This window comes from Otolemur garnettii, unplaced genomic scaffold (genome assembly GCF_000181295.1).
Source record: "Otolemur garnettii isolate 467f Iridium unplaced genomic scaffold, OtoGar3 scaffold00025, whole genome shotgun sequence".
NCBI classification, from domain to species: Eukaryota; Metazoa; Chordata; class Mammalia; order Primates; family Galagidae; genus Otolemur; species Otolemur garnettii.
The window spans coordinates 14,321,324-14,333,117 of record NW_003852420.1 but is presented as its reverse complement, the minus strand read 5'-3'; the positions used below and the strand labels follow the sequence as shown (position 1 = coordinate 14,333,117).

The following is an 11,794-nucleotide window of genomic DNA, read 5'->3' as shown; positions in this document are numbered from 1 at the left end:
AAGTCCTAGCTTAACACTACCAACCAGGCAGTCTTGGGAAAATTATGAGAATCCTCTGAGCATTAATTTTTCCTTGTACAGAAAGAGAAGGATTACAGCTTCTTGTTTCCAGGGCTGGGGCTGGGACTAAACAAATGTCCACAAAGTCTCAGCAAGCACAGTGCCTGAGATGTGGGTACACAGAGGCAAATTGATGTATGGCCACATACGTGGCTTTGTCTCCTTCAAGTTCACAATGTGCTCGTATACACATGCTTTAGCTGACATTAGCCTTTCAAACTCTCAGTTTTATCAGCATTTTAAAAGTGAGGAAACTGGGTCAAAGGGTAAAGAGCATGCCCGCAGAACACAACTGTATCTGACTGGAGCTCTGACGTCCTTTCTTCCAGAACACAAGCTATTCTTACTTCTGTTCCTCACCAAAATGATTTATTTTTGTTTTGTTTTGAGACAGAATCTCACTTTATCACCCTGGGGTAGTGCAATGGTGTCATCCTAGCTCACAGCAACCTCAAACTCTAGGGCTCAAGGGCTCATCATGCCTCAGCTTCCCAAGCAGCTGGGACTACAGGAACCCGCCAAAATGCCCAGCTAATTTTTCTATTTTAGTAGAGACAGGGTCTCACTCTTGCTCAGGCTGGTCTCAAACTCCTGAGCTCAAGCAATCCCCTCACCTCTGCCTCCTAGAGTGCTAGGATTATAGGCATGAGCCACCATGCCTGGCTTCATAGAGATGATTTGGATGGCTCCCCGGAGCTCCAGACACTGAAGTGTGTGCCTAGTAAGGCTGTGGGTAGCAAATGAATTCAGAAACAAAATCAGCCAGTGAGCCACCCACTCATATCAGGTGATGGAGGCAGGGAGTGCCTGGGTTCCTTGTCTGTAGCCCTGTCTCTGGATGATGCTTGACACCAAGTCCAAACAGGTCAATCATCTCTCAGAGTCCCCCTAGGATTTAAAACATTTCACTCTTCCCAGGAGGGGAAAATGCAAAAGCACTTTCTACACAGTTTCTCCTATATAGGAGAAATGCCGACTTTGTTAAGGGCCTTAGAATCCCACAATCTTTGACCTCTAACCCAGCCTGCTCCTACAAAGCACTAAGGCAGAAGCCCTGCATGGAGCGCTGGGCCTGGCTCTCAGCAGAGACTCTGCCACCTTTCCAGGTTCAAAGTCTGAGGGAGGTCACATGGCAGGGGAAAGAGCCACAGGAGTCAGACATGGAATTTTAGAACCACAAGGTCCAAAAATCACGAGTTCTCAGGAGTCATGGATCATTAAAACTGCAGCATCTGGGAGACAAAGAAACTCCTGACTTCTAACACTTTAAGCCTCATAGCATTGGCAGGGATTGTACTGGATGGAGCAAAGGTTGCTTCCAACTGGGAATTCCGGTGGTTCCTGGGCATCTTCTATGTGGTCTTCTACTTTGCAAACACCCTCCTTGTGAGAATATGGGTCTGAGGGCTCCAGCTGCAGGCGAGAGAAAAGGCTTGGGATACCAACCAGGCCCCTAGAGGCGAGAGATCGGAAGGGAAGAGGACAGCCTGCAGAAGGATCCTGACAGGCCAGCAAGCCCAAATCCCCAGTGGTGCATTCTGTGACTCTGATGGTGCCAGGTTTGTGGTGGCTACCAACCAACAGAGACTCTGAAAGCAATGCCATTGTCATCTTGCTTGATGGTACGTGCTCCGTGCAGGGAATGTGCTGTGTGACTGGTACCCAGCGGCCCTTCGGCACTGTACAGCATCATGATCCATAACTTTCCCTTGCATAGTGTTCACAACAGAGGAGAGTGTTCATGTCCCAAGTCCCAGAAATGGCCTAGGAAGAGGGACAACCACAGCTCTGGCCAGGCAGTAGGGATGGGTCCTGAAGGCCACTTTGGGGGACACCTAGAAAAGCAGCCAGTAGACCCACCCTAGCTCTGGCCCCACATTTAGTTAAGGTCACTTCAGGGACCTACAGTAATGGGTTTTACTGATTTTTAAAAATGAGGGAGAGTTCTAGGATAGTCATGATCTTGTATCAAAACTATAAAAATATCTACATATACAAAAAAATCTCTCTGGACAGAGTTCAGCATCCCAGGCTGTCCAGAGCAGGGCAGACCAGAAGACAGAGGTTGGAATGCTTTGCTGATGAGAAATCCCCAGGATAAACAGCAGGAAGCAATCTTATTCCTGGAGCTCTGAAGTCCTAAGCCCTGGAAGGAAGGAATATCTCCCTCCTCCAGGAAGTCCCTGGTAACTTTCTCCATCTCTGGCAGTAAGAAGAGGAGCTTATAATCCGGGGAGCAGCTCCGGCTGCCTGGCCTGGCTGGAGGGACCAGCTCAGACTGGGATGTGCTTCCGTCAGGATCAGAACTCGTCTCGAAGCTGAGGGGGCTTGTCCATGCCAAAGAAAGAGGACGACCTTCCCTGGAGGTCCCGCTCCCGCTTTACAAAGGCAGTAAAGGAGGAGACACAGTTGCCAATAAAGTGGTCAGCTTGGCCAAGGATGTACAGGTCAACCTGGGCCACCTCAGGGTTCAGGCTCACCACCTTCACCTGCAAGAGGAATGGAGAGGATGAAGATGCAGCGGCGAGAAGTGGTGCCGGCTGTGGCAGGCCCACCCCCGCCCTTTCCCCACCTCCAGCAGCCTCTGCTCCAAACACCTTCTGCACCTCTGTGCCTTTATTTGTGCTGTTCCCTTTGCCTGGAACGTCATTTCCCCACCCATTAAAGTCCTGACCAGACTTTCAAGGCTCAGCTCAAGTTCTACCATTTTCCAAAAGCCCTAGCTTGACAGGCTTCCTCCACCAAACCGGAGATCAGACCAAATAGGGCCCCACCCATGCAGTTTGGCCACTAGATGCCTCCCTCTCCCATATACCCCAACTCCAAGTCCTGTCCAATCTACCTGGGAGATGTTTCCCAAAGGTGAACCTTTGCCTGATGGAACTGCCACTCCCTGAGCCCTGCCACCACCATCTCTTGCATGATTGACTACACCAGCCTCCTCCTGGTTCCCTCACTGCCTCTCCTGGCCTGCTCACCAAAGGAATGGGCAAAGGACACTCACACACCTCTTCTTCCTGTCCTCAAACTGAACATTGCTGCCCCACTGCCCTTCAGGGCCCACAAGGCCCTACTTGGACCTCCTCTCACACCACCCCATCAACTCTTGGGTCCCTGTTCAGGACCTTTGCATATGCTGTGCCCTCTGTTTGGGAGTATAGCTCCTTTTACCTGGTTCACTCCTACATATCCTTCATTTCTCAGTTTAAGTGGCACCTCCTTTGGGAAGCCCTCCCTGGCCCAGGCGTAGGCCAGAGTCCTCTGCTCTACACTCTCACAGGACCTCATTGCTCCACTTTGGAGGACATGTCTCAATTTATTATTTTCACTCCTTGGTGATTCTCTGATTAGCATTATCTTCTGCACCTGATTGCAGGTGGGGCTGTGTTGGTTTGCTCTCTACTTCTGGCCAGGCCCAGCACAAAGCCTGCCCCAGTGAACATCTTTGAGCAGACGAGTGAATGAATGAAACTGCCTGGCTCCCCACCATGCTTCTGACACTCTGTTGTGGTACATGTTACAACTGTCTGCAAAGTCTCTCTTCCTGGGTCTAAAATGTGAGCCCTGGAGGGCAGGACCACATCTTATTTATCAGTATCCTGACTCAGCACTGGGCCAGCTTGATGGATGAATGAGGCTTAGTTGGGGAGTAGGATGGGACCTGAGCCCACAGAGAAGGGGGCTGAGGAGTGGGGAGGCTGAGAAGACTGGCACAGGAAGAGGAAATAGAAGATGGCCAGAAGAGGCTCAAGGCGTAACAAATACATCGACCTGAAAAACTCACAGAAATCTCCCTGGGACTCTCCAAATGCTTTGACTTGATACAGAAGCGTGTAGGGGGGCAGTGTGGGCACAGCTGGGGCTTAAAGTGCTTTGCTGTTAGACAGAGATTACTGATATAACAAAAATCATCATCTTGCTATTTGGACTGTGGCAAAGAAATTATGTTAGTTTGTTTAATCATGGCCAAAATCCCCCAAACAATTCCACCCACGCCCTGAAACTTACCCTGTCTCTGTCATGCCCACTATAATTAGCTCTGGGACATCTTGGGTAAATTCTATCCTTTCTTGAGACTTGGTTTTTTCAACTATGAAATGCAGGGGTTGGGCCAGGTGTCGTGGCACACGCTTATAATTCTAGCTACTTGGGAGGCTGAGGCAAGAGAAGTGCTTGAGCCTAGGAGTTTGGGAGCAGTCTGGACAATATTGTGAGATCCTGTCTGTTAAAACCAGCAGCACCCAAAGCCTGCCTCTTACAATCTGCACAGCATTTAGTTTTTACTCATTCAAGCAAGTCTTGCTGAATGCTTACTATTAACACAGTCATCTTACTGGTACATACTCAGTTCACTGATATAGTTAGCATTGACTAAGAACATTCTACCTTTTATTCATACTGAATACCTACTATTCACAGCTTCTTTAAGCATTTACTAAGCACAACAGATCCTTTCCTTTATTCATCAGCCACCTAGTCTACTGTTGATGTTATCTAACTTTATCGAGCACTTATTTTGTAGTAGGAACTGTTCTAATTTCTTTATACCTGATCTTCACAACTTCTCTATGACACGGGATCTATTCAGTCTCATTTTATGGATAAGGAAACAGAAGCACAGGGAGGTCAAAATAACTTCTGCAAGGCTGTACAGTGAGTAGAAGCCAAGTTCTCTGACTCCAGAGTCTATGATCTTGGCACCTCTGCTACACTGGCTCTCCCCCCAAGGGTTGCTACTTGCACCTTTATTGTCCTAGACACTGGTGATGATAAGGCAGGATCATAGCCCCCAGGGTTCAAAGCATCAGGCTAGGCACCAAGGAATGCAACAGTGATTCAGTCTCACATCCTGCCTTCAAGGAGCCCCAATTCATGGGAGGAAATAAGACCTGTTTCTCCACTAACCTCTCTAGTCTAGAAAGTGCCTCAAGAGAAGAAGAGATATAGGGCTGTGGAACTCCCAGGAGGGATACATGAGCTATAGCAGTGGAGGAAAATTGGAAAGACTCTGCAGAGGTGTTTTAGCTGGGGTGTGAAGGAAGGGCAGGAATAGGAGAGGAAATGGAGGAAATGTCCAGGCAAAAGGCTGATGGGGACTCACGAAGCGTGGAGTAGGGGCACCTTCTCTCCCTCCCTTCTCTCTGCATTCCAACCTGGGCCATGCATACCTTCCCTGTGAAGAGCTGCTGGATCTCGGGCACATAACTCTCAGAATCAGTGGCGATGTAGACTGACTGGGCGTTCAGTGCGCTCACCCAGAGCTTCAGGGCCCGCCTGATCTCACTCAGGTCTGGCAGGCACATAGTCATGGTGAGGGGGGCTGCTGTGCTGCGGCTGTAGCCCACACACTGTGGAGAGGCCATGAAGTGTGAGCCCGCGGTCCCGTCCTTCAGCATGGCACAGGCATTCTTCTACATAGAGGGAGGATAAGGTTAAATTCAGTAACTGCCCTGGAACCCCAGGAGTTAAGAATTGGCAAGTGGGAAAAGACAGGCTGTACTGTAGGAACCGACTACGTTTAAGGAAAGAAAACACTGGGGGAAGAGGGAAATGCACCAAAATTGTAACAGTGGTTATTTCCGGGTAGTTGGGATACTGGCTTTTTAGGAAAAAAAACATTTTTTTTTTCCTTTGGTCTAACTACATTATCTGGGATGTCCACTGCAGAATTGTGAACAGAGGCCGTGATAATGAGCTGTCTTATCTGATCCCTGCCCTCAATGGGAACACTTCTGATAGCTCCCCGTGAGGTACACTATTTGCTGTGGGTTTCGGAGAGATAGGCTTTATCAAGTTAAGTTGGGTCCACTCTATTCCTGGTTATGAGTTTTTATCAGAAATAGGTATTGACTTTTATTAAATGCTTTCCTGGTCTCTAACGAGATGATCATACAATTTTTCTTCTTTGGGCGTTAAAATAGTGAATTTTATCATATTCTTGGGATGGATTTTATTTGTTTTTTGTTTTTGTTTTTTTTGAGACAGTCTCACTATGTCACCTTTGGTAGAGTGCCATGGTATCACAGCTCACAGCAACCTCAAACACTTGGGCATAAGCGATTCTCTTGCCTCAGCCTCCCAAGTAGCTGGGACTACAGGCACCTGCCACAACGCCCAGCTATTTTTTTGTTGCAGTTGTCATTGTTGTTTATCAGGCCTTGAACCTGCCAGCCTTGCTGTATGTGGCTGGCGCCCTACTCACTGAGCTATAGGCACCAAGCTGACAGATTTTACTTGTGTTAGATATTCTTAAAATGTTATTGGATTTTTTTTTTTAACTTAGGATCTGTACATCTATGTGAGAATGGACCATACTTTTCTGCGTTGATCTTACCGAGTTTGGTATTAGTATTATGCCAGTGCTATAAGAAACAGCATCTTATATGTCTTGATGCTCTAGGAAAGTATAGATGGGAACTAACTACTCCTTCAATGTTTTGGCTGAAACCACTCACAAAACTGGACCTGGCTCCTTTTATTTGTGGAAGGAGGAAAGGGATAGAGGTTAGTGGGTAAAAGTGCAATTACCTCATTGACTGTGAGTGAATTTTAATTTCAGTTATTTTTCAAGTTTTTAACAATGTACTTCTCTAACATCTATGTATCTTCTTAGGTGAATTAAGGAGACTGCCTCTATTGGTTCTGCCATTTTCCCACAGAGGTGAAAACTCCATCTGATGAGGCATCTGCACATTTAACAGCCTCTAAATTCCGGGGAGATGACATCTTCACTTCTTGGGAGCTGCACCCAATCTCTATAGTTTGTTTTTCAACAGGGAGTCCACTAGCTAAATACTGAGCTGGGACAGAGACTCCTGGGCCTCTTTTTGGTTTGACAGACGAGGCCAAGTCAGATCCTTTGCTTTGGCTGGGACTTGGGGGCCAATCCCTCCAGGCACGGGCTCTGCTCAGGGCATGTCTGAGTCAACCAGTGAGAGGAAGGGGGAAGTTACCCAGTCGGAGCCAATGCGCAGATGAATGCCTACGTAGGGCCGGATGAGGTGGGCACGGATCTCAGCCTCTCCCGTCTTCACCATCTCGTCCGACCATACCATGTACTTCTGGAGGGGCCTGTGTTCCTCCAGGACAGGGAACTGGGCTGGGGCCCCTGGCAGAGCAAGCACTGGATGTTCCTTTGGAGAAAATCTAGGCATGAGAGGGAATGAGGGGAAGTCAGGCAGAGGGTGTACAGGCAGCCTGGCTGCTACCCCCACGGAAAAAGGAGGGTGTTGCACCATGCCCTAGAGACCCTGCAGAGGGGCCCCTGTAATATGCAAGAAGCACAAGAGGTTGTGAAATACCAACGGGTTGATAAGAAACCTTGGTGGCGGCAACAGGCACAATAAGCAATACTGTCCCGCCACCTGGAATTTACAACCCTTTTTGCTTGTTTAACAATTAAAAATTTACAGTAGAGCATTCCAACCTTTTGTATGTCATGCTGGCTTCCAATCTGTGGTGTAGTAATTCACTCCAGGGTGGGGTGTCTGGACCAAGCCTCTGCCCTTTTACCCATATGGCAGGACTGGGACGTGCAACTGCTTACAAAGCCGACAGCTGGGTCACACTCACAGAGACTGTGTACCCCGGATTGGATCATTCATTCAATATCTAGCAAATATTTACTGATTGCCTACTATGTGCTAGGGCCTAGGGGAGAATGAGACAGGCATAGTCTGTGCCCCACAGAATATACCAGAGGTCTGCAGATGCCCTTCCCAAGAATCTCCTTCCCCCTTAGTACACCATCCACCTTGCAATCATTTCATATTTGTCTTTTCTGTGGGACTCAGGCCTCTGAAGGCAGCACCTCCAGTGTGCCTAGAATAATATCTAGTACGCATAACAGCTCAGTAAATATTTGTTAACTGAATGAATGAGGAACAAACCTATGTTCCCTCTTCAGCTAACCCCAGACTACATTTCAGCAACATGACACATCTTGCTGTTCCATAAACTTGCAATTTGCATTGCAAACTCCAGATCTCTACATACTTCTTCCCTCTACCTGGAAAACTTGCCCTCTGCCAGTCAAGACCCTTTTCTTAAAATTATGAAATAGGCACAGCCATTCCGGAAAACAGTTTGGCAGTTAGGTTCTTATAAAACTAGGCATGCAATTACCATTTGACACAGTAATTGTACTCTTGGGCATTCATCCCAGAGAAATGAAAACTTAGATTTATACACAAACTTCTGCATAAATGTTTGTGGTAGCTTTATTCATAATAGCCCCAAACTGGGCCAGGCATGATGGCTCACGCCTGTATTCCTGGGCAGCTGAGGCAGGTTGATTGCTTGAGCTCAGGAGTTTGAGACGAGCCTAAGCAAGAGCAAGATCCCATCTCTACTAAAAATAGAAAAACTAGCCAGGCATTGTCGTGGGAGCCTATAGTCCTAGCTACTTGGGAGACTGAGGCAAGAGGATCGCTTCAGCCCAAGAATTTAAGGTTGCTGTAGGCAATGACACCACATCACTCTACTCGGATAATAGAGTGAAATTCTTATCTCAAAAACAAACAAACACAAACCAAAATTACAAAAACATGATATCCCCAAACTGGATACAGTGCAGATGCTGCTCAGCAAATAAATGGTTAAACAAACTGTGGTGCATTCACACCATGGAGTGTGAGTGCATAAAAAGGAATAAGCTATCAACACAGGCAACAACTTAGATATATCTCAAGGCAATAATCCTGAGTGAAAAATGCCAATCCTAAAAGTTTACGTACTGTAGGATTCCATTTCTTTTTTTTTTTCTTTCTTTTGAGACAGTCTCACTTTGTTGCCCCTTATAGAGTGCCCCAGCGTTATAGCTCACAGCAATCTCTAACTCTTGGGCTCAAGTGATTCTCTTGCCTCAACCTCCCAAGTAGCTGGGACAATAGGTGCCTGCCACAACGCCTGGCTATTTTTAGAAATGGGGTCTCTCTCTCTACCTCAGGCTGGTCTCGAACTTGTGAGCTTAGGTGATCCGCTCACATTGGCTGCCCAAAGTGCTGGGATTATAAGCACCCCTATGATTCTTTTTCTATAGCAACATTTTTGAAATGAAAAAATGAAGAATAGTACAGAAATGGAGAAGAGATCAGTAGTGGCCAGGGGTTAGGAATGAGTGCATGAATGTGTTTAGGTGTGCTTACAAACTGGTAACACAAAGATCCTTGTGATAATGGAACTGTTCTTAACTGGGATACTGTGGTGGTAGATACTTGAACCCACACCTGACAACAGTGCACAGAACTCTATGTGAACCAGCTTGATGAAAGTATTTCAAATTGTATATGAAAACACTACACTGTACCCCATGCATGCATAAATGTATACAGCTATCAATTAATAAAAAAAAATAGAAAAAAAACAGTGCACAGAACTAAATACGAATACAAACACACTAACACACACACACACACACAGATAAAGAAGTACAAGTAAAACTGAGATAATCTCAATAAGATAGGTGAAATATATCAACAACAAAGTCCTAGCTGTGATATTTTTTTAAAATTGTATATATTTAAGAAATGCAGTATGTTTTGATATACATGTACATAGTTAAATGATTTAAACAGCCATGCCCATTCATGGGGCTATTGAGAGGATTAATGGATTAATAAAAGCAAAGCATTTAGACCAGTGCTTGGCACATAGAAAACTTTCAGCAAATTCTGGTCATCATCATCATCATCATCTTGCAGGTAACCTAGGTCAACTTTTTAAAAATTCAACTTTATGTTTTAGAGATTTGTGAATAAACCACAATTCACCTGTCTATTCCCTCTTGTGGGATGATGGGGTTGTTCCCCTCTCTCCTCCACACAGCAGTGCTGCAACAGACACGCCACGCATTTTCCCACCCACCGCAGACATCTGGCTCAGCAAACACCTTCCAAACCTCCAAGACTGGTTGCCACTCCCAAGCCTGGGCTTCTTGGGGAGGGCTCCCGGTTTCACTTCTCCTTTGTTGCCCTCTGCACACGGTTGTGCTCTGCAGCCATTTTCCCTGCTCATGGGACTGTCAGCCGATGAGGGCAGGGACCCTACCAGCCTATTTGCCATTATTTCCGCCTGTGCCAAGGAACCAGCAAGCAAATGTTCCTTGCTGGCCTGGCATGTGTGACACTCATCTTGTTCGACGCTAATACTCTGTTCTTGTGTATGTACATGTAAATTGTTCATTGAGCCTTATTACATGACAGGTGATACTCCCAGTTGCTTTACATATATTAACTCAATTGATTTCCATAAGAGCTCTTGAGGTAAGTATCACTATTATTCTTATTTTGCAGATGAGGAAACTGAAGCACAGAGATGTTAAGTAACGTGCAAGGTCACACAGCTAGGAATTAGTGAAGCTGGGACTTGAGTCTAGGCATTATGCTCTAGAACCTGTGTTCTCACTCCTGTCTACCGTACCCCAGTCAAGGAGAACCTCAAAAGCTGTGGCTTATTCTTCTGATTCCCAGCCCCTAGTGTGGGTCTTAACATATAGTAGGTGCAATAAATATTTTTAGAATGAATGAATAAGAGGAATATGAAAATCTCATCAGAAAAATCAGATCAGGAGGGTCAGGGGTTAGAGAAGGAAGAAACTAAAATCTGAGCACCTACTATGGGCCAGGTTTTCAGCTAAGCGCCTTTCAGATGCTCTCTCACAGGATTTTAAAAGAAAAGTAAGAGGTATTATCCAAAAGAAGGGTATTCAGCATACTGAAAAGATATCTGCACTCCTGTGATTGCTGCAGCACTATTCACAATATTTGGAATTAACCTAAGTGTCCATTAACAAATGAATGGATAAAGAAAGTGAGGTACATACACACGATGGAATATTAAACAGCCATAAAAAGAATGAAATCCTACTGTTCGTAACAACATGGATGGAACTGGACGTTAACTGTGTTAAATGAAATAAGTCAAGCACAGAAAGACCAATCTTGCATTTTCCCACTCATGTATGGGAGCTAAATATTAAAAACAACTGATCCCATGGACACAGAGAGTGATGGTTACCAGAGGCTGGGAAGGGTAGCGGAAGTGATAAAGTGGGGCTGGTTAATGGGTACAAAAATATAGTTTATAGTTAGAATGAACAATATTTGATAGCACAACACAGTGACCATAATCAAGACGAAGTTAGGGTATACTGTAAAACAACTAAAAGAGGGCTGGAGGCCAGGAGCCATGGCTCGCGCCTTTAATCCTAGCACTACGGGAGGCTGAGGCAGATGCACTGCTTGAGCTCAGTAGTTCAAGAGCAGCCCGAGTAAGAATGAGATCCCTGTCTGTAAAAAAAAAAACAGAAAACCAGGGCAGCGCCTGTGGCTTAGTGAGTAGGGTGCCGGCCCCATATACCGAGGGTGGTGGGTTCAAAACCTGCCCTGGCCAAACTGCAACAAAAAAATAGCCGGACGTTGTGGTGGGTGCCTATAGTCCCAGCTACTTGGGAGGCTGATGCAGGAGAATCACCTAAGCCCAAGAGCTGGAGGTTGCTGTGAGCTGTGATGCTGCAGCATTCTACCGAGGGTGACAAAGTGAGACTCTGTCTCTAAAAAAAAAAAAAGACCTAGTTGGGTGTGGTGGCAGGCACCTGTAATCCCAGCTACCTGGGAGGCTGAGGCAAGAGAATTATTTGAGCCCAAGAGTTTGAGGTTGCTGTGAGCTATGTCAAAGCACTCTACCAAGGGCAATAAAGTGAGACTCTGTCTCAAAAAAAAAAAAAAAAAGGCCA

At 46.1% G+C, this 11,794-nt stretch overlaps 1 protein-coding gene across 1 annotated transcript in view; it reads right to left on the bottom strand.

Annotated features, from left to right (window-relative positions):
* Positions 1-704: 704 nt before the first annotated feature.
* POFUT1 (protein O-fucosyltransferase 1) overlaps positions 705-11,794 on the bottom strand; it is a 23,534-nt gene continuing 12,444 nt past the window's right edge. The window contains exons 5-7 of the mRNA XM_003788084.3: positions 7,014-7,206; positions 5,229-5,471; positions 705-2,549 (exon numbers count right to left, since the gene is read on the bottom strand). Coding sequence (XP_003788132.1) covers positions 2,361-2,549; positions 5,229-5,471; positions 7,014-7,206 — 625 coding nt within the window. The 3' untranslated portion in view covers positions 705-2,360. The remainder of the gene's footprint in view (positions 2,550-5,228; positions 5,472-7,013; positions 7,207-11,794) is intronic.